At 39.7% G+C, this 24294-nt stretch overlaps 1 protein-coding gene across 3 annotated transcripts in view; it reads right to left on the bottom strand.

Moving 5' to 3' along the window:
* LOC124730383 (TBC1 domain family member 13) overlaps window positions 1-24294 on the bottom strand; it is a 237540-nt gene that overhangs the window by 121063 nt on the left and 92183 nt on the right. For all 3 annotated transcript variants that reach the window (XR_007008528.1, XR_007008753.1, XM_047248505.1), the window contains exon 6: window positions 22006-22204. Coding sequence is in view for 1 of the 3 variants with exons in the window: in XM_047248505.1 (XP_047104461.1) it covers window positions 22006-22204 (199 nt within the window). In the remaining 2 variants the exon portion in view is untranslated. The remainder of the gene's footprint in view (window positions 1-22005; window positions 22205-24294) is intronic.

Raw genomic sequence — 24294 nt, 5'->3', positions numbered from 1 at the left:
ACTTCAAGAAAACTATACATTTGGTTGCCTCAAATAAACAACAATTAACAGGATTCATTCTTATTATTCTGGACGACTGCACCCTGCATACAAAAGAAGGGGCAGAAACTGTTGTGTAGAGGGTGTAGACACAGTGGGTTACGATGGGTTGAGGCTGAAATGACTTCAGGGGCAGAGAATGTGTAGTAAGGATAACGCCCATCTGGACAGTTCAGATAAGCTGGTGGTGGAGGAGAGCATCTGGACGACCCAGGTTGCGAAGCAGCCATTGGAATCAAACATTTTAGGATCAGCTGATGTTGTACCACAAGCTTTGCTCTTGGCCACAGTTTGGTGGTGGTCATTCATCCTGGCCGACAGCTGGCTGGTAATCATACCAATATAAAAAGCTTTGCAATGAGTACAGCAGTGCTGGTATATGAGATGGCTACTTTCACAGGTGGCTATAATGTCACAATACCATCGATGGCAGACATCGCAGAGGCTCTTTGAATTAATGCAAAGACACTATTTCCACACATTGGTTATTTTCGCAGGAAATCAGTAGGCTTACATAAGGTATCCATTTGCCATATGACCTACAAGAATTTTCTGGCAGCTACTGAGGAACTTTCTAATGAAACTGGTGTGGTAGACAGCAATGTTTTGCAGTGTGTTGTTGATACAGCCGGAGATACAAGTAGCAGAGATGTAAATGTGGAAGTAGACTGTGTTGAGTTACAATGTAATATTAGTTCTGGGAGCAGCAACAAGGCAATGAACCACACAGAGGGAGAATTCAATATTATAACCATGGAAGGTGCTATAGATGAATTTCAAAGCTTTGAGAAGATTCTTCTTGAGGAATAATCTTTTAGAAGAAATAGGGTAGTAAAATTACAACCAAAAATTAAAGTGAGTGTTGGAGGGTTTGAGACTGAAGCACTTCTCGATTCGGGCAATGAGAGTAGTGGGATCTCTGAAATGTTTTATGAGCATCTGAAATCCATCACACAAGTTATGGAATTGCCAGTCGTTGGAATGCAGATTAGGGGTCTGACTGACAGGTTAAGCACACCTGTTAGGACCCAGATAATGCTGTGTTTTAAGATAGGTGATATTGAATTTAGTCACAACTGTATCATTATTACTGAACCCTGTATGAATTTTATAATTGGATGATCGATGTGGGAGCTGTTCTAGACTCTAAAAGAAACCAGTTAAAGATAGATGAAAGTGGGGCAACACGTAATTAACAGGGATCAAAGGGCAAGAGAAAACAGTGAACAGCGGGAGGGGGAATCACAGAGATCTGAAGAAGACAATGTCAGAAATTAAACACAAAATTGATAACATTGAAACGATAAGTGAAGGACAAAGGAAGGAGATGCATGATCTACTATGTGAATATTATAATAATGTATTTTCTGATGTGCAGCAAGCATACCATATAGCTGTTGCACTAAGAAAGGCAGCTGAAACTGAATTGGAAAGAATGCAGCAGATAGGAATAATAGAGAGAAGCAATAGTAAATACAATAATCCACTAGGTGTTGTCAAGAAGAGGGATAAATCAGTGAGGCTTGCATCAGAGGCTAGAAAGCTGAACCCATAATCTATAGGGAAACAGATCACCCAGAAAATATAGATGACCTGTTCTATCAGTTCCATCATGCTGAAGTAATGTCAAGTGTGGGTCTGACATCTGGTTTCTGGCAAATTCCCTTAGCCAAGAAGAGCAGACAGTATACTGCTTTCTTATACGGTGGCAAATGCTACCAATTTAAGGTAGTTCCTTTTGGACTGGGCATTTCTGTGGCTATTTTTATAAGAGCATTAGATCATGTTTTACTTAGAAAGCTTTTGAGCAAACTGACACTATGTGGATGACATACTGACGGCATCTGTTGACAGGGAAAGTCACTGCCATCTTCTGACAGAAGTGTTAGGTGCCCTTAGAAGGGGTGGCATAAAGCTTAAAGTAAGCGAGTGTGAGTTTGCCAGGAAGGAGATAGAATTCTTCGGACATGTTATCACACGCACAGGAAAGATACCAAAGAAAGACATGATAGATGCTAAAGCTAAATGTACAGTTCCTAATAACAAGAAGCAATTGAAGTCCTTTTTAGGAAGTGTAATTTGTATCAAAAATTTATCAAGAATCAGAGTCTACACTAACCAAACCTAACCAAGTTTCTAAAGAAACATGCAATTTGGATGTGGACATAGGATTGCACCAAAGATTTTCAGGAGATAAAGGATGGTTTAAGTAACAGTGGATTACAATACCACCTGGATCCAACCCTGCATTACTATTTGCACACTGACAGCAGTGATTATGGTTTGGGAGTAGCACTGTCACAGAAAAAAGCGGTAGATGGACACGAAGAACTGAGGAGTATAGCTTTTGCATTGAGTACTCTTTCTAAACATGAGCAGAGCTATGGGATCACTGAAAAGGAGTTGTTAGCAGTTGTGGGGGCATTCACCAAGTTCAGAAACTATCTATTGGATCATGAAGTGATTGTTTTCACTGACCATAAAGCATTTAGCTATTTAAGTGAATGTAAATTGTTGAACAGCAGACTAATGAGATGGGCTATGTTCAGCAGCAATTTAATTACAGCATCCAGTACATAAAGGGAACTGAAAATGTTGTGGTGATGCTTTCTCAAAATTACCAGCGGGAATTGGGGTATGTTAAGAGAGGAAGAGGATGGAAAGAAATAATTTAAAATGCGAGAGAAATATCAGAGGAGTATGTAGGGACATGAGAAGATCACAGGATCAGGATCCCAAGCTACAATAGATAAAGAGGTGCCAGCAAACTAGAGACAAGGAAACTTTGAATATTACAAAAAACATAATGGAATTTTGTTCAGAAGGGCAAACAAAAGTAGTGATGAATGGAAGTTATGTTTTACAGAGGACTATGACAATGATTTAATTCAGCATGTGCACCTGAGCTATGGACACTATGTACCTCAAAAATGCACTGAGGGAAAATGTTGCGTTCAGTAATATGGTTAGACGAATTTGGAAACAGCTTGAGAGTTGTGACACCTGTCAGAGAGTTAAGGTAAGCAAGGCACACAGTCAGGAATACATGCAGTGTATAATACCTGAAAAGGTAGGATATCTGGTAGCAGTTGATCTTTTTGGATCACTGACAACTGGAAGAGGTGGATGCAAATACATTTGTGTAAAAGTGGATGTATTTAGTAAATATATTGAGTTGAATGCAATAAAATAGTCAACCAGTAAGAGTCTGATTTCCAAGTTCACACAAGAGTATTTTCCTTTGATTAGGTACCAACAGATATTTTAAATGACAATGGATGCCAATTCACTAGTAATGATTGGATTAAGTTTACAGATACTGCAGGGATAAAGCATATAAGAATCTCAATGTATCATCCCTTGAGCAATCTGGCAGAGCAATATATGAGAGAATTGGGATGGCTCTGCAGAACATACTGTAGCAATAAACATAGCTCTTTGGTGAAACATCCAAAAAGATTTTGAAACTGTAATGAATTGTGTGAAGCATAACACAATAGGGTTTTCATCATGGGAGGTGGAGTTCAACACAAAACCACCAAATCTGATCTTAGAACATGTCGATTATCCCCCACATAATGAGATGAGAAGAGAAGAGAAGAGTTGGAAACTTTTGTAAGGGAGAACATGGAGAGAAGAGCACTGCAAAGAAAGCAAAGACATGACAGAAAGATGAAGGTGACAGAGATAAGAGTTGGAGATCTGGTGTTGGTGAGGATGAAGGAGAAGTCAAGTGAGCACAACAATGAGACAAAGAAATTTCTTGGATCATATTATGGGCCTTTTGAGGTAATGGCAATTCCACATCCAAATGCATAATGTTTGGTTTGCCCCCCAGACAAACAAAATACTTTGCGTGAGAAATATAAATGAGATAAAGTTATATAATGAAAGAGGATCATGATGGAATATGTTGAATTGAGTGAGACTGGAGAGAGTGGTGTATGTGTGTGTGTTTTTTAAATATTTTTTTTAATAGTTAGTTTCACGTTTACAAGTGTATTTATATACAACTTCTGAAGGGTAAAGATTCAGTATTAATCCTAAAATGAGTATTACTTGACCAGTAACTTTGTAATAACACTGTAGGATTTTATCAAGTGCACATTTAAAGATTTTTGTTATTGCTTGGATTTTAAGTTATATATAGTTATTGCACACAAGCAGGAGGGTAAAATGGGCCATTTGATTTACGAAAGAAGTAGTTGGGGATTAATGGTTAATTTTCTTGTCAGATATTGAGTTGGACTTTGTTTCACTGATACTGAGAGGACTACTACGATGCACAGCTGGAAATTATTTTGCATTTTTCACATTACTTTGAGAATCGAATCCCAAACTGGAGGCTTGATTTGTGCATTTCTTAAGCTTTGTTTAGTTTTCCTTAATGACTTATCACAGTAAAATTTCAGTGAATGTGGCTTTCATTAGAATATCTTAGCTTGTTTCGCATTTGGGAGTCTAAGTACTTATATGGAGGAGGATGGGTTGATGCAGTGGGTGATACTTGGACTGTCAGTGAAAAGAACTCTGGATTGGACATACTGACTCAACGGTTGCAAGAGACAAGACTGATAAAATCAAATGTATCAGTGAGTGTTGAAAGTTTGTGCTGTGGATAATGAAACTGGAAGCAGAGTACACAAGAGAGTGCAAAATGTGTTTCATTGGTGTAAAGTTCACATATATGTATATGTTTTACAGGAAAAAGAAAAAACTCATTTATGAAATTCTGTATGGCATAAGAGTACATCAATTTTAAAGCATTTCATTGTATATTTGTAAATCTTAAGCCTTTTAAATAAAAATTTGGATGTTTATATTTAACACGGAATGGAAAGTAATTTTAATCATCTTCCACATTTCTGACACATAGGTAATATTACCCGTATATTTTGTAAATACTGGAATTCTATTTGTCACTTATAGTTTTATGTATTGTTTACTTTTTATTTATTTAATGCTGGAATGCCCTCTGGGAACATATGTTTTCATATAACAGGATCATTTAAGTATTGTCTCGAACTAAAAGTAAATAGCCTTTTAAATTTCATGTCCCTCAGACTAATCATTAAAAAATTTTGCTCTTCATTTGTGATTTGGCCAAAATCTATGGGGGGGGGGGGGGGGGGGTTATTATAACACTACTATAACATCGATGACCAGTGGTAGGCAACATCATAGAGGCTCTTTGAATTAATGCAAAGACACTATTTCCACACATTGGTTATTTTTGCAGGAAATCAGTAGGCTTACATAATGTATCCAGGTGCCATATGTCCTACAAGAATTTTCCACAGAATTAAAAGACAATAGTGATATTTGCTCAAGAACATCAAAATTTAGCCATAGAAAATAGTTTTAGAATGCCAGAATGTGTGAAAGTTGTAGAAATCTTTGTTATTTTGGATGGACTACTTTACGTGTCAGAATGTGGCAGAAGCAGCCCAAGTGAAGAGGGGCCCAGACACAGGTTGCTTGGGGTCTTTACCGTTGGGCAGCACTGGAGTGTGGACATGACCACTTAACTGGAATAAAGTAATATGTTTTAAAACAGTGACTTTTATTTAGCCCAACCAGCTGCATTAAGTGAACAAATATCACGTAAAGCTAGTATTGTCAAGATGCTAAGTGAAATCATCCCTAGAGAGAGCCAATATATTAACAGAAAACAACTACAAATTTTTCGCAGTGAGCAGGACCAAAAAGCTTTACAAGGCCCAGCCTCTGATGAAGTAGGATAACCCCATGGACTAAGAGTGGACTGGACAGGTCTTGCAGCTGGGTCTTATAGGGGGATGGGATTGAGAGTGGCAGTGGGATGGACTATGATATTGGGTGGCCAACAGAACACCACTTTTGGAGGGATGGGAAGGAGCTTGGGGAGGATGTCCCTAATTTTAGACTCAATGATGGATAATCAAAGACCTGACGAAACATGTGGTTCAGTTGTTCTAGTCTGGCATGTTGTAGGGTGATGAAGGGGGCGTTCTGTTATAGCTAGTTCTTGGGGTTGATGGGAGGGTTGGGGATGTGAGGTGTTATGGCATAGTAAATCTATTAGTGAACTAAGTGTGAGGGGATAGTGCCCATCTATGAAGGCCTTTGTAAGACTTTCAGCATACTGGAAAATGGAATTCTTGTCACTGCAGATTTGCCATCCCCAAGTGGCCAGGCTGTATTGGAGGGATGTTTTGATGTGGAAGGGATGGCAGCTGTCAATATGCAGGAGTGTGGTGGAGCCTTTAGGCTGACTCCTTCATCTATAGACTATGCTAGAGTAAACCAATCCCAGAGTTCCAACACAATCTCTAATCCCTGCTTGAAATCTTGCGCCTATTCCAGAACCTCTACCCAGAATCTGTTTCCCTCTTCACACTGCGACATACTCCATGAAGTCCACAAAACCCAACAATCCTGGACATCCCACTGTAGCTGGTTATTGTGCACCCACTGAAAGAATATTGGCTCTCACTGACCAACGCCTCCTACCAAGAGCCTGAAATCTAGCATCGCTTGTCAAACATACCCACCACTTCCTTCACTTAATCTCCATCATCCCCAGCCCTTTACCTCTTGGATCTCTACTTGTCATGATGCCATTTCCCCATACACCAACATCCCTTATGGCCACAGTCTTGCCACTACTGAACAGTACCTCACGCAATGTCCTTCAAACTGCAAACCCACTACATCATTCCTCATACATATTACTAAATTTATCTAAAAACAAAGATGATGAGACTTACCAAACACAAGCGCTGGCAGGTCGATAGACACACAAACAAACACAAACATACACACAAAAGTCAAGCTTTCGCAACAAATGGTTGCTTCATCAGGAAAGAGGGAAGGAGAGGGAAAGACGAAAGGATGTGGGTTTTAAGGGAGAAGATAAGGAGTCATTCCAATCCCGGGAGCGGAAAGACTTACCTTAGGGGGAAAAAAGGACAGGTATACACTCGCGCACACACACACATCCATCCGCACATACACAGACACAAGCAGACATTTGTAAAGGCAAAGAGTTTGGGCAGAGATGTCAGTCGAGGCGGAAGTAAAGAGGCAAAGATGTTGTTGAAAGACAGGTGAGATATGAGCAGCGGCAACTTGAAATTAGCGGAGGTTGAGGCCTGGCGGATAACAAGGAGAGAGGATATAATGAAGGGCAAGTTCCCATCTCCGGAGTTCTGACAGGTTGGTGTTACTGGGAAGTATCCAGATAACCCGGATGGTGTAACACTGTGCCAAGATGTGCCGGCCGTGCACCAAGGCATGTTTAGTCACAGGGTGATCCTCATTACCAACAAACACTGTCTGCCTGTGTCCATTCATACAAATGGACAGTTTGTTGCTGCTCATTCCCACATAGAAAGCTTCACAGTGTAGGCAGGTCAGTTGGTACATCACGTGGGTGCTTTCACACGTGGCTCTGCCTTTGATCATGTACACCTTCCGGGTTACAGGACTGGAGTAGGTGGTGGTGGGAGGGTGCATGGGACAGGTTTTACACTGGGGGCGGTTACAAGGGTAGGAGCCAGAGGGTAGGGAAGGTGGTTTGGGGATTTCATAGGGATGAACTAAGAGGTTACGAAGGTTAGGTGGACGGTGGAAAGACACCCTTGGTGGAGTGGGGAGGATTTCATGAAGGATGGATCTCATTTCAAGGCAGGATTTGGGGAAGTCGTATCCCTGCTGGAGAGCCACATTCAAAGTCTGATCCAGTCCCGGAAAGTATCCTGTCACAAGTGGGGCACATTTAGGGTTCTTCTGTGGGAGGTTCTGGGTTTGAAGGGATGAGGAAGTGGCTCTGGTTATTTGCTTCTGTACCAGGTCAGGAGGGTAGTTGTGGGATGCGAAAGCTGTTTTCAGGTTGTTGGTGTAATGGTTCAGGGATTCCGGACTGGAGCAGATTTATTTGCCACGAAGACCTAGGCTAAAGGGAAGGGACCGTCTGATGTGGAATGGGTGGCAGCTCTCATAATGGAGGTACTGTTGCTTGTTGGTGGGTTTGATGTGGACGGACGTGTGAAGCTGGCCATTGGACAGATGGAGATCAACGTCAAGGAAAGTGGCATGGGATTTAGAGTAGGACCAGGTGAATCTGATGGAACCAAAGGAGTTGAGGTTGGAGAGGAAATTCTGGAGTTCTTCTTCACTGTGAGTCCAGATCATGAAGATGTCATCAATAAATCTGTACCAAACTTTGAGTTGGCAGCCCTGGGTAACCAAGAAGGCTTCCTCTAAGCGACCCATGAATAGGTTGGCGTACGAGGGGGCCATCCTGGTACCCATGGCTGTTCCCTTTAATTGTTGGTATGTCTGGCCTTCAAAAGTGAAGAAGTTGTGGGTCAGGATGAAGCTGGCAAAGGTAATGAGGAAAGAGGTTTTAGGTAGGGTGGCAGGTGATCGGCATGAAAGGAAGTGCTCCATCGCAGCGAGGTCCTGGACATGCGGGATATTTGTGTATAAGGAAGTGGCATCAATGGTTACAAGGATGGTTTCCGGGGGTAATGGATTGGGTAAGGATTCCAGGCGTTCGAGAAAGTGGTTGGTGTCTTTGATGAAGGATGGGAGACAGCATGTAATGGATTGAAGGTGTTGATCTACGTAGGCAGAGATACATTCTCTGATAATTTCAAGTTGCCTCTTTACTTCCGCATCGACTGACATCTCTGCCCATACTCTTTGCCTTTACAAATGTCTGCTTGTGTCTGTGTATGTGCGGATAGGTGTGTGTGTGTGTGTGTGTGTGTGTGTGTGTGTGTGTGTGTGTGTGAGTGAGTGTATACCTGTCCTTTTTTCCCCCTAAGATATGTCTTTCCGCTCCCGGGATTGGAATGACTCCTTACCCTCCCCCTTAAAGCCCACATCCTTTTGTCTTTCCCTCTCCTTCCCTCTTTCCTGATGAAGCAACCATTTGTTGCGAAAGCTTGAATTATGTGTGTATGTTTGTGTTTGTTTGTGTGTCTATCGTCCTGCCAGCGCTTTTGTTTGGTAAGTCTCATCATCTTTGTTTTTAGATCTATTTTTCCCACGTTGAATGTTTCCCTCTATTATAGTCATATCACTTACTAAATTTATCCTACACACAACCACTTGTCCTCCAATTCAGCACGCCACCTTCCTGGACGTTGACCTCCTCTCATCTGATGGCTCCATCCACATATCTAACCACATTAAACCTACCAACTCCAACAGTACCTGCATTTTGATAACTGCCATCCCTTTCACACAAAAAAATTCATCCCATAAAGCCTGGTTGCCCAGGGATGGTGTATCTGTAGTGACAAGAACTCCACTGTCCAGTATGCTGAAGATCACACAAATAGGCACTATCCCACAGACCTAGTTCACAAACAGATTTCTAATGCCATATCCCAACAAGCCCCCAATCCTCCAACCACTCCAAGAACTAGCTACAATGGAATGATTCCTTCATTGCCCAATACCATGCCAAAATGCAACTAATGATCCACATCCTTAATCAGGGCTTCTATTATCTATCATCACACCCTTAAATGAGGGACATTCTAACCGAGATCCTTCTCACCCCTCCAAAAGAGGTTTTCCATCACCCATGCAACCTCCACAGCATCCAAGTCCATCCCTGTGCTACTCCCAATCCCAATGCCTTGCCACAGGGTTCATATCCATGAGGTAGACTCAGGTGTAAGACCTACCCAGTCCACCCACCCAGCTCTTCCTATTCCAGTCCTGTCCTACCCCGTCAGCAGATGGGCCACCTGTGAAAGCAGCCATGTCATATACCAGTTCTGCTGCAATCATTGCGTAGTTTTTTATATTGATGTGACTACAAAACAGCTGTCCACCAGGGTGAATGGCCACAGAGAAATTATGGCCAAGAGGCAAGTCTACTGCCCTGTAATGCAACAAGCAGCTGAAAACAGCATGCTTGATCTCAATCTGGATCCCTCCCTCCACTACCAGCTCATTTGAATTGAACAGGTGTGTGTTATTGTTACAACACATTCTCTGCTCCTGAAATCAAGCTACACAAAACTACTGTCCACACATCCTCAATGCAACAGTTTCTGGACCCTCTGTCCTATCACCTACTCCCAATTCATATCCCCTCACTTTCATTGTGCACTGCTCTCTGCCAACACATCCACTGGTCTTTTCTTCTTCTCTGCTCCTCTCCCATAGCCTCCTGAGGCTGTGCCTGACATCCTTGCTGGCCATCGTCTGGCCCCTACATGCTACGCTAAGCAGTGCCGAGTTCTCTCCCTCCCAGCCACACCCTGCTACCACCCCCACTTCCCCACTTCACTCCACATTTATGCTTCTGTTCAGTGTGACACAGTTGCATTCTGGCTTGAGATAGTGGGCATATGTGCATGAGGTGTGATTGCTCGTGTGAATGTGTGTGTGTGTGTGTGTGTGTGTGTGTGTGAGAGAGAGAGAGAGAGAGAGAGAGAGAGAGAGAGAGAGAGAGAGAGAGAGAGACTGACTTTTACAATGCCAAAATCAGAAACATATGCATATTAGAACCAACAGAATTAAAAAAATCTAAAGCCTGTTTCACCTGTGGGACTTCTCTTTCCTCCCTCATTTCTATAATATATTCCCCTTTCAACCCCCTCCCCCGAACCATGGACCTTGACGCTGGTGGGGAGGCTTGCGTGCCTCAGCGATACAGATAGCCGTACCGTAGGTGCAACCACAACAGAGGGGTATCTATTGAGAGGCCAGACAAACGTATGGTACCTGAAGAGGGGCAGCAGCCTTTTCAGTAGTTGCAGGGGCAACAGTCTGGATGATTGACTGATCTGGCCTTGTAACACTAACCAAAACAGCCTTGCTGTGCTGGTACTGCGAACGGCTGAAAGCGAGGGGAAACTACAGCCGTAATTTTTCCCAAGGGCATGTAGATTTACTGTATGGTTAAGTGATGATGACGTCCTCTTGGGTAAAACATTCCGGAGGTTAAATAGTCCCCTATTCGGATCTCCAGGTGGGGACTACTCAAGAAGATGTCGTTATCAGGAGAAAGAAAACTGGCGTTCTACGGATCGGAGCGTGGAATGTCAGATGCCTTAATCGGGCAGGTAGGTTAGAAAATTTAAAAAGGGAGATGGATAGGTTAAAGTCAGATATAGTGGGAATTAGTGAAGTTTGATGGCAGGAGGAACAAGACTTTTGGTCAGGTGACTACAGGGTTATAAACGCAAAATCAAATAGGGGTAATGCAGGAGTTGGTTTAATAATGAATAAAAAAATAGGAATGCGGGTAAGCTACTACAAGCAGCATAGGGAACGCATTATTGTGGCCAAGATAGATATGAAGCCCACGCCTACTACAGTAGTACAAATTTATATGCCTACTAGCTCTGCAGATGATGAAGAAATTGAAGAAATGTATGATGAAATAAAAGAAATTATTCAGATAGTGAAGGGAGACGAAAATTTAATAGTCATGGGTGACTGGAATTCGTCAGTAGGAAAAGGGAGAGAAGGAAATGTAGTAGGTGAATATGGATTGGGGGTAAGAAATGAAAGAGGAAACCGCCTGGTAGAATTTTGCACAGAGCACAACTTAATCATAGCTAACACTTGGTTCAAGAATCATAAAAGAAGAATGTATACATGGAAGAAGCCTGGAGATACTGACATGTTTCAGATAGATTATATAATGGTAAGACAGAGATTTAGGAACCAGGTTTTAAATTGTAAGACATTTCCAGGGGCAGATGTGGACTCTGACCACAATCTATTGGTTACGAACTGTAGATTAAAACTGAAGAAACTGCAAAAACGTGGGAATTTAAGGAGATGGGACCTGGATAAACTGACTAAACCAGAGGTTGTACAGAGTTTCAGGGAGAGCATAAGGGAACAATTAACAAGAATGGGGGAAAGAAATACAGTAGAAGAAGAATGGGTAGCTTTGAGGGATGAAGTGGTGAAGGCAGCAGAGGATCAAAGTAGGTAAAAAGACGAGGGCTAGTAGAAATCCATGGGTAACAGAAGAAATACTGAATTTAATTGATGAAAGGAGAAAATATAAAAATGCAGTAAATGAAGCAGGCAAAAAGGAATACAAACGTCTCAAAAATGAGATCGACAGGAAGTGCAAAATGGCTAAGCAGGGATGGCTAGAGGACAAATGTAAGGATGTAGAGGCTTATCTCACTACGGGTAAGATAGATACTGCCTACAGGAAAATTAAAGAGACCTTTGGAGAAAAGAGAACCACTTGTATGAATATCAAGATCTCAGATGGAAACCCAGTTCTAAGCAAAGAAGGGAAAGCAGAAAGATGGAAGGAGTATATAGAGGGTCTATACAAGGTCAATGTACTTGAGGACAATATTATGGAAATGGAAGAAGATGTAGATGAAGATGAAATGAGAGATATGATACTGCGTGAAGAGACTGACAAAGCACTGAAAGACCAGAGTCGAAACAAAGCTCCGGGAGTAGACAACATTCCATTAGAACTACTGACAGCCTTGGGAGAGCCAGTCCTGACAAAACTCTACCATCTGGTGAGCAAGATGTATGAGACAGGCGAAATACCCTCAGACTTCAAGAAGAATATAATAATTCCAATCCCAAAGAAAGCAGGTGTTGACAGATGCGATAATTACCGAACTATCAGTTTAATAAGTCATGTCTGCATAATTCTAACGCGAATTCTTTACAGACGAATGGAAAAACTGGTAGAAGCCGACCTCGGGGAACATCAGTTTGGATTCTGTAGAAATATTGGAACATGTGAGGCAATACTGACCCTACGACTTATCTTAGAAGCTAGATTAAGGAAATGCAAACCGACATTTCTAGCATTTGTAGACTTAGAGAAAGCTTTTGACAATGTTGACTGGATTACTCTCTTTCAAATTCTGAAGGTGGCAGGGGTAAAATACAGGGAGTAAAAGGCTATTTACAATTTGTACAGTAACCAGATGGCAGTTATAAGAGTCGAGGGGCATGAAAGGGAAGCAGTGGTTGGGAAGGGAGTGAGACAGGGTTATTCAATCTGTATATTGAGCAAGCAGTAAAGGAAACAAAAGAAAAATTCGGAGTAGGTATTAAAATCCATGGAGAAGAAATAAAAACTTTGAGGTTCGCCGATGACATTGTAATTCTGTCACAGACAGCAAAGGACTTGGAAGAGCAGTTGAACGTAATGGATAGTGTCTTGAAAGGAGGATATAAGATGAACATCAACAAAAGCAAAACAAGGATAATGGAACGTAGTCTAATTAAGTCGGGTGATGCTGAGGGAATTAGATTAGGAAATGAGACACTTAAAGTAGTAAAGGAGTTTTGCTATTTGGGGCGAAAAATAACCGATGATGGTCGAAGTAGAGAGGATATAAAATGTAGACTGGTAATGGCAAGGAAAGCATTTCTGAAGAAGAGAAATTTGTTAACGTCGAACATAGGTCTAAGTGTCAGGAAGTCGTTTCTGAAAGTATTTGTATTTAGTGTAGCCATGTACGGAAGTGAAACATGGACAATAAATAGTTTTAACAAGAAGAGAATAGATGCTTTCGAAATGTGGTGCTACAGAAGAATGCTGAAGATTAGATGGGTAGATCACATAACTAATGAGGAAGTAATGAATAGGATTGGGGAGAAGAGAAATTTGTGGCACAACTAGACTAGAAGAAGGGATCGGTTGGTAGGACATGTTCTGAGGCATCAAGGGATCACCAGTGCGAAAATATTTTGTTGAACCCAACCTACATAGGTAGGAATGATCGTCAAAATAAAATAAGAGAAACCAGAGCTTGAACAGAAAGGTTTTGGTGTCGTTTTTCCAGCGTGCTGTTCAGGAGTGGAATGGTAGAGAGATAGTATGATTGTGATTCGATGAACCCTCTGCCAAGCACTTAAATGTGAATTGCAGAGTAGTCACGTACATGTAGATGTAGATGTATTAGAGGGCAGCGTGGAGGGTAAAAATGGTAGAGGGAGACCAACAGATGAATACACTAAGCAGATTCAGAATGATGTACGTTTCAGTAGGTACTGGGAGTTGAAGAAGCTTGCACAGGATAGAGTAGCACGGAGAGCTGCATCCATCAGTCTCCGGACTGAAGACCACCACAACAACAACAACAACAACAACAACATTCCCCTTTAAAATAGAACATTAAGAAAAAGAGGGAATAAGAAAGAGGAAGAGGGAAAACAGAATGAAATTCAAAGATAAGTAGTTCAAAACACAGGAAAAATCTGACATATTAGCAGCAAAAAGCAAGCATAGAGAGCAGTATGTGTTGTTTGCCCGTTGTTGTCTTGCAGGTGTTACTTCACAGAATTAGGTATTTTAATAGAACCTTCACTGTACATGTTTGCTAATGAAACACAATCTGAAAAGAACAGAAATGCATTTAGCTACATTACTAGGACAAAAATGATCTTCAATATTTAGAACTAAAGCTGTCAGTGGTTCACAAAGTGCTCAATATGTGACCACAGAAAACAACATCTACAAAATAAAATGTCCAACAGGTACAAGACCAGATTTTAAATCCAAACTGAAATCAATTTTTCTTGTCAACTCCTTCTATTCTATACATGAAATTTTAATTAAAAAACTGTGAGTGCTTGCAGCACAGCAAGCAAACACTGCCCAAGTTGCCCAAGTAAGTTACTACAACCGTTCTTCAAACAAAGCTGCAGATATACTGAAGTGTAATTTCTCTGAACTGTGCAACCAAGTAAATTCATCCCTTTAACTGTTAGTGAAATCAAAAATCACTCTCTCATTGAAAACTGAAACTCCTACTGGTGTACATAATGTTTGCAGCAAGCTGTTGATGAATTGCTGAAATGAAATATCCCAAGTTTTGGCTCATATGTATTATACCCCCTGCAATAATGAGTGTCTCTGAAAGACTGAAATATGCTGTTACTCTTTATAAAAGTGAGGATGTTATTTGTGTCTTATAAGCTGTAACCCACCTCACATTTCATGATGTGTTCTAAAGTTTTTCAGAAAGATATGTATAATAGGGTACTGACAAACCTTGGAAACCTGAATGTCATTAACAGTAGAGAGTTTGGTTTTCAATATGGTGTTTCTGCACATCAAACTACTCTCTCACTTACCAGTAATGTGTTAGAAATCCTAAGCATTACGAAGTTTCCATTTGGTGTTATGTTTATTTCTCAAAGCACTTTTAATTAGATAGTTTATTTATTTATTTATTTACATCCTGAAATCTTTGAGGTACATATCTTGTACCCTAAATGTTGGACAAATTTTCATTAATTCAAACATTGTTACATTGAATATTATTTCCTCGGGTCATTTACTATGATGTTTGTACAAGCATACTTACAACAGATAAAATTCTTTACATGGACATCTTACATAATTTTCTTTTGTTAAATGGGATATTGTTTAACACATAATACACTGCAATACAGGAGGTATTGAATAGAATTGAGGAGAAGAGGAGTTTGTGGCACAACTTGACTAGTGAAGGGATCGGCTGGTAGTAGGACATGTTCTGAGGCATCAAGAGATCACCAATTTGGTATTGGAGGGCAGCGTGGAGGGTAAAAATCGTAGAGGGAGACCAAGAGATGAGTACACTAAGCAGATTCAGAAGGATGTAGGCTGCAGTAGGTACTGGGAGATGAAGCTTGGACACGATAGAGTAGCATGGAGAGCTGCATCAAACCAGTCTCAGGACTGAAGAACACCACAAAAATAACAACAACAACAAAAATGCAATACAATACAAAACACTTAATACAAATTGGCACTTTTGCATTTTTACAATATTTGTATGTACATATCTTCCATGACAGAAGTCTTGGCATCAGATGTGCATTATATTTACAAATTCAGTTTTCAAGATACTGTGATTCTTAGTAAAAACAGTTTTCCGGAAGATATAGTTCCATATTTTTTAAAGATATGTAGTTTGTTAATGGTCTTTAAGTGACTTGGCAGCCTACTAAACAACTGTGATCCTGAATGACATACACCTTTCTTGCACATGGTGATATAACAATGATTTCTGTGTACATCACAATTTGACCTTGTATGGTGTTCATGTAGAGTTTTATTTTGAATAAACACATTTTCCTTCTTTAGCAAGCTCCTTTTTACATACATCACAACTTCAAGCATATACACACATGGTATGTGTAGGATCTTAAGTTCTTTAAGGAATGGTTTCATGATTTTCGAGTGTTGGCATTTTTCATCATCCTCACAATCTTTCATTTCACAACATCTACATTTATTCTAAGCCACCATACAGTGTACAGCAGAGGGTACATATACCAATATTATCGATTTTCTTTCCTATTCCACTTGTGTTTACAATGAGGAAAAATGACTGTCTATATACCTCCGCATGCACCCTAGTTTCTCTTGCACCCTAGTTTCTCTTAGTCTTATTTTGATTATCCCTATGCAAGATATACATTGGTGGCAGCATAACAGTGATATGCCCTTCTTTGAATACACGTTCTCTATATTTATCCAACACAGATTTTGCAGAACCTTGCTGTCTTTCTTCCAAGGATTCATTTAAGTTCACAAAGCATTTCTATTTTGCATATTGCCCACAGGGTGGTCAAGATATTGCTGTTCAAGCCTTTCCAACTCTTTTGAGAATGATCCTCCTCAGGTCATCCAGCAGGTGACGAGGGTTCCTGCTGTTACGGCACACCATGACTTCTAGGGAATTCAGGACATGGTATTCCAATTACTGTCCTGAAGGCGATGACACAGACAACATGCAGAAATTGCTACACATCACATCAAAATGTGGCAAGACTCTAGAAATGAGCCACTTATGCTGCAATGCGCAAACTAGTGCTGCATCTCTTCAGCGTCAGACACCCAAACAGTCACTGGGATGTCTATTATACACACTGTTGGAGCCACTAAGCAGATGTTTGAGCCGCAAACTGTAACCAGTCACAGCTGCACTACCAGACTAATGGAGCATCCTCGGGACAGCCACCACCACCACCACCACCACCACCACTACCACCATAACATTGCCATTTATATGATGAGATGCTGAGTTTTGGGTGCTGTGCCACTGTGACACTCCGCCTGTGTGCCACCCAGTGCTGCAGACTTCACCTGCCAGCGCCACCATCACTGTGGGAGCATTGTCCGCCAGCTGACGACTCAGCTATTGGGGTCTCCGCACTGCTGAGCAATCTTGCTGCCACCCAGACAACATGACACAGTGCAGCACCCACTTTGTCGTGGGCAGCAAGATTGACCCGTAACTGCACCAGTGATACATGGGCACCATGGGTCGGTGCCAGGACACACCACTGGATGAAAGCACGCATCTGTAATTGCTGTAGGTTGTTGGAACAATAGAGAGTTGACATGGACACAGATGGTCTTGTCTCAGCCACCTTCACCTCCAACAGAATCCCATGGGCCTCGCCAAATCACTGAACCCACAATGCTCAGGTGGAAGAGCCATCACCATCCTGACCACTCCAAGAACAGCAGTTCCACATCACTGCAGCAGTTGTTGCACCCTCAACCCACTACACTGCAATGAGACCTGCAAGTTGAGTCCACATAGCCTCTCCAGTTGCTTTAAAATTGACAGCATGCAGTTGTTCTGCATTCTCAGGATACTTACAAGCCATAATACAAAGATAGTTGTCATCTGCTGGTGTTGTTGACTACAGGTGATCAGTGTAAGACAGATTTTCAGTGTTTTATGCTTCATGATAGCTACGCTGGCAATCTTTCTTGGCATAAAGTGACAATGAGAGCATTGCATAAACTTGAAATTTTAGGCGTATTGATCAAATGAACAGTTCCAATCAAGAATGGTATGCTGGAAGAACAACTGTAAATATCCCTCAATATTAACTCAAATTTCCCTCATTTTCACCCAGCAAAATCATTTTGTGAAATATGTGTAGGAGGAACCACTGTATTGCTTGTTTCTTCTTGTAATGTATACTCTTGGCATTTTAATGGCAATTCTACGTAGTGTATACCACTGGATTCTGATGGGCATCTCCATACCCTTCTCTCACTTATTAAACTAACTTGTGATGACGTGTGTTCTCCTTTAGAGCTTCTCTATCCCTTCTATTAATCCTACCTAAGAAGAGTCCCAGTCCAATGGTCAGTACCCTAGAACTGGCCAAACAAGTATTATGTAATCAATTTCATCCATGGGTGACTTATTTTGTTGTTACTTTTGTGGTCTTCAGTCTAAAGACTGGTTTGATACAGCTCTCCAGACTAGCATAACCTGTGCAAACCTCTCCATTCCTCCATAGCTACTATAACCTACATCCATGTGAACCTACTTACTGTAGTTAAGCCTTGCTCTCGTTCCACGACTTTGAATTCACACACTTCTCTACATTACCATTTTAATGATTCATTGATGTTTTAGGATATGTTCTACCAAGTGATCCCTTCTTTTAGTCAAGCTGTGCCATACTTTTCTTTTCTTCTCAATTTGTTTCAGTAGTATCTCTTCATTATTTACCCTATCTACCCACACAATCTCCAACATTTTTCTATAGCCCTGCATAACAAAAGTTTTTCTTCTCTTCTTGCCTGTCCTGTTTATCACCTAAATTTCACTTTGAAACACTCTGGATAAATACTTTCAGGTAATGCTTCATAGCAGTTAAATTTAAACTCCATGTTAAAATATTTCTCTTTTACAGGAAAACTTTTCTTACTATTGACAGTCTGCATTTTACATTCCCTCTACCTCAGGCATTCCCATTTATTTTGTTGTCCAAACAACAAAACTCATCTACCACTTTGTCTCATTTCTAGGTACTGTTCCCATGAATCTCAGCCTGCCATCTGCTTTTTCTACAACTAATTTTTGTGGTCATTTCATTGTAAGTTACTCCAGATGCTTACCACCAGATATCTTACAGTTATTACTGTTCCCAATGAGTTACAGCTAAAGGTGTAATTGAACAGTAATGGGCCTTCCTCTCTATTTATGTGCAATATATTGCATTTATTTATGTTGAGTGGCAACTGACAAAGTCTGTGCCAATTACAGATCCTTACTGATCCTCTGCAGGTTGTCTTGCATCTTGTTACAGTTTCTAATGTTGCAGGTTACCTATGTATAACAGCTTCATCTAAGATTAGTCTAACAGACCTTCCAAAATTATTCACAATAAAGTTCTATACCTCATGTACAGTTATCACCTCCATGACCTCCTAATACTTCCTTGGGGTACTCAAGAAATTACTTTTACATATGACAGTTTTGTCCCCATTAAGAAAGATGTGTTGAGCTTTATCTGGTAGGAAGTCCCAAATCCAATTATGAAGTTGGTCTAATACAACAAGAGCTTATATTTTGCTCATGAAGTGACAGTGCAGAAACGTATAAAACATTTTATGGAAGTCAAAGAATGCAGCATCTGCCTGGGTGCCATTGTCTATGACCTTCAGGACCTTGGGAATGAACTGAGTAAGCTGAATTTCACAAGATCTTTATTTGTGGAATCCTTGTTAATTTCTATAAAGAAGATTCCATTTTACAATATGGTCATGAAATAGGTTCCATAATTCTATAACAATTCTCCTTCACAACTGGAATGATCTGCATTTTTTTCCACTTGCTTGGAAGCCTTCAAGGGTGTAAGCACCTTTGATTAACTGACACTAAAATGGGAGACAGCTCTTTCCCTAATTTGTATGTAATCATACACACAAGTCATCAGGCTCGGATGTTGTTCCTTTGTTGAGTAATTTTCCATTGCACAATCTCTTATTTTATTACATGCCAACATTATGATCGCGCAGTAATTAAAATGAGGGACTGTATTTTCATCTCCTGCAATAAAACAATTTTGGAAAACCAAATTCAGCATTTCAACTTTCTGTCTGACAACTTTCATTTTGGTTCCGGGACATTCTTGAATAATAGGTGGATGATAGGATCCTGTTACTGTATGTATGTAAGACCAAAACTTCTCGACACTGGACTCGCATTCGGGAGGAAGACGGTTCAATCTCGCGTCCGGCCATCCTGATTTAGGTTTTCCGTGATTTCCCTAAATCGCTCCAGGCAAATGCTGGGATGGTTCCTTTAAAAGGGCACGGCGGACTTCCTTCCCTATCCTTCCCTAATCCGATGAGACCGATGACCTCGCTGTCTGGTCTCCTTCCCCAAAACACCAACCAACCAACCAAAACTTCTTAGTATTTTTGTGTGACAAGATGGCACAATTTTACTCTCAAAGATAAAGGACACTCTCCTTACACTTGTTTTGCTTTCATTCAGTTTTTGTTTGTTAGCAAAGTTTCATTTATATTTGTTGTTGAGCTTTCTCTGCTTTTGTAGCAACTTCCTAAAATGGTTATTGAAGCTAGGACAGTACATCATGTATAACGTATACTGTAAAATGTTTTTGAACTTTACCCCTTGATGCAATCTGTTCCCTATCACATTTTTAATGGAAAAATATCTTCCTATCTTTCTTAAATTCCTTTTAACACCTATAGTCACTGATGTGATAGCAATCACTAGTCACTAATTCTCTCTTCTGTGTAACTGAGTCAAAAGTGTATGTTTTTTAGTTACGAACAGTTTAAGAAATTGCCTTCATGAGTCAATTGTCAAACCACTGCTCAAAGCAATATTAACAAATCTATAATATGTTTTTTTGTATGTCTTAAACACCAATTTTGTACTCTGTGAAAAATATATTCTATGTTTTTGTTCTAATTCAGCAGGTAAAGATTCCAATTTACTACCGTCAAACCAATGCTGCACACAACTACTGACCATCATCACCATAATCAGCAGCAGCATCACCATCAGCAACCACCACTATTTGATATCCACTAATGAATGAAGAGTTCCTCGAGACTTTTACATACATTGTAGTCTTCCAGTTGCTCCTTCATGTTTTTTAATTTCATCCATCCATCTTTCATAAAATTTCCATCTCATCTTTTGATATCTATTGGTCTCTAATAAAGAAATTCCTTAGCCCATATATCATTTATTTGCTTGTCTAGTACACATGTTACGTAATTCAATTTCATTTTAATTGCAGTCATTGCAACCCACAGTGTTCTAATACAGCATTAGTAGTGTGCTGCTTGACAGAGTCATGTTGATTGAATAACTAGGTGTAACATTGCCAAGTAATATAAAATGGAATGGGAATGTAAAGATTGCAGTAGGGAAGGTGAATGGTCGACTGTGTCATACAGGGAGAATTAGAGAAAGTGTGGTTCATCTGTAAAGGAGATAGCATATAGTGCACTAGTTCAATCCCATTCTTGAATAGTTCTCAATTATTTGGGACCTGCCCCATGTCAGATTCAAGGAAGACATCAAAGCTATTCAGATGCGGGCTGCTAAAATTGTTTCTGGTAGGTTTAAACAACACTTAAGTGTTATGGAGGTGCTTCAGGAACTTGAATAGGAATCTCTGGAGGGAAAGCAACATTCTTTTTAAGGAACACAGCTGCGAAAATTTAGAGAACTGGCTTTTGAAACTGAATGCAGAATGACTACTGTCACCAGTGTGCATTTCATGTAGGGACCACAAAGATAAGAGGAATTATGGTTCATACAGGAAAAAAAAAAGACACTGAAACTAGTCTGGGAATAAATAAATAACAAAAATGTTTTGCGCGAGGCAGACCCACAATCCCATATTGTTGTTTAGTAGGGTTTTTCCTTAGTAAACTTCAAATTGCACAGTTTTTAAATAAATGTGCCAAGATGAAACACCTGCTGTGGAATGTCTGTTGAATGTTTTGTTTTAAGTGGTTTCTTAAAGAAATTCAATAGGTTGCAGCAACAAACAACAGAAGTAAATAAGAGAGAAATTCTTTTTGCAGCACATATGAATCATGATTATGCTGTGTGAACTACATATGCGGAATGTTATAATTTTATTGTACAAATGAAATTCTTTCTCTTATTACATGCCTACAATTTATCTGTATTCAAAAACAAATGACAAGAAACCTACCTCTCCATTCAGCATCTGGGTTGGAAGCAAATGCATAGTAAATAGGGCCAATGATTTCATTCATTCCTTGAACATAACCTTGCCCAGGATTCAACTTAGCATATAAAAACAGTATACGCTCCACTACTTCCCAGTGAGCTTCCATGCCTTCTGCCATTGGTGCATAATCTTCTGGCGCTTTTTTAATGGAGAGTGCTATCTGGGAATGTCATATTCAGATACACTTTTGTAGTTTATTTACAGACTTATAATAATAAATTACAAACATTAACCTGACATACTAATCACACTTCTTTCTAAAATAATAACTGACATTTTTATGCAACATTAGGATTAATGTGCATTAATAACTCCTTAAAATTATATTAAAAATAACTGTACAAGTATACAGACCTGCTGCTAGGACAGCATGTCAAAGAAAGAAGGGAAAGAAAGCATTAGTCTTTTCTAATAAACAACACATTTCCTTATAAGCCTATAAGCCACTACATGTTATGAAAGATTTACAATTAAAATACTGCACATATGAAAGTTATACACGCATTCTAACAGTCATAAGCTGTATTCTCACATAAGATCACAAAAATGTGGTAGTTTGTATCACACAAATGCATGATCCATGTCACTGCTGCAATAACAGGTCACAATTTTAAGTTTATACAATTAAGACTACATTAGGCACAAAGATGAATTATTCAAATCCAAATCCAGTCAAGGTATTTATTCAAATAAATTGTAGCTGGTTGTTGATTATATATTAAAATTATTATATGTTGAAATTTAGTCTAAATAAAACTGTCAATGAGTTCATCTTAGTTCTAAACTGTATTTCTTTCATTTGTAACACATGACATTGCACTAGAAGATTTGATGTCATAAAGATAAGCTCACTTAACCTTAGAAAATCTAGATCCCATTTCAGTTGTGAAAATTAAGAAAAAATTTACTGAACTCATCTAATGACATCTTTCTTGTTATAAGTAATTACATTCTGTTTCATGAAATAACAATGTCAAATGACAATTTTCAATAACATATAAGGAAAAGTCATGTCAATTAAGGGAAACAAAAAGTTTCCATTTACATCAATAATAAAAGAAGAGACAAAAAATAAAGCAATCAGATGCCGTGTTGTCAAAGGGTGGTACCCAGATTTCAAAAGGTTATGAAAATACTTCCAATTAACATATGATGGGCAGAAATTTCAGTGAAAGGTTAGTATATGTAACTATACAAGAACTCCAAAGATAAATTTGTTGTTGGGTAAGTGAAAGTTGCAGAGGACAAAGTAAGATTATCATGAAAAATAGGAGACCAAAGAATAATGAAGACCAGACATGCAAAATCTCTACCAGTCAGTTGTTTGGGAGACGTATGGTTGTTTGTGAAGAATGCGTGGACAATGTGGATGAGAATATGTGAGGTAATAAAAGAAGAGAGTCAAGTATTGAAGGCAACCACATGAAACACGGGGAAATTTAATATACAATGAACGTGGTAATATCACTGAGTAATGGCTTCACATCAGATTAATCAACAATGACAACAAAATCTTCCATGTAGAAAAGTGGCTAAATGTGAGAATGAAGATGTTGATGTTTACTATGTGAATTACCTAAATATCTGTACCCACCTGGATTGTCCTTTCATCATTGTGACAATTTAGCTGACACTCATAACGTCAGAGGTAATGATTCTCCATAAATGCTTTTTCGTCACATAAAAACATGATTTTATGACTGTGAAACAAATGTCAATACAGTAATCAATGCTGGTAAGCTCGCTTTACAAGCCACAGAAATAATTGGAGCAATTTTCAAACGAAAATAACACTCTCCCTGCCCTGAACACATACATCCAATGAGTACACGCATACACAAAGAAAAAGATAGGAAAGTAGAACAACCACAACACTATGCCAGAGCCAGCAACATAATTTAATGGGGGTGTGGAGGGTGGGAGGAGAGACATTAGAGAGAAATAAGAAAAATGTTGTGAAATGGTAGTGTAGAGAAGATAAAAATGCGAAACAATCGTGATACAGCAAACATGTGTATTTCCTGGAAGATACAATGGTAAAAACTAGCAGCTAACAATTGTATGGGGTTGAGGGTGGGAGGGGGATGGGGGCTCATGGAAAAATTACAATCCATGGTGTCAGAACAGGTATCTACACAAACTGGAAGTATTCCACCAGTTGCCTAACTTGCCTTTCTTACTTTTTCCTTAAACATTTTAATTACTTTCTGAGAAGCATATTTTTTAACGACATCAAGTCCAAAATAGATA

The sequence above is a fragment of the Schistocerca piceifrons genome, chromosome 1 (assembly GCF_021461385.2).
Source record: "Schistocerca piceifrons isolate TAMUIC-IGC-003096 chromosome 1, iqSchPice1.1, whole genome shotgun sequence".
Taxonomy (NCBI): Eukaryota; Metazoa; Arthropoda; class Insecta; order Orthoptera; family Acrididae; genus Schistocerca; species Schistocerca piceifrons.
The sequence above is the reverse complement of the archived record's forward strand: the minus strand, read 5'-3'. Positions and strand labels throughout refer to the sequence as shown.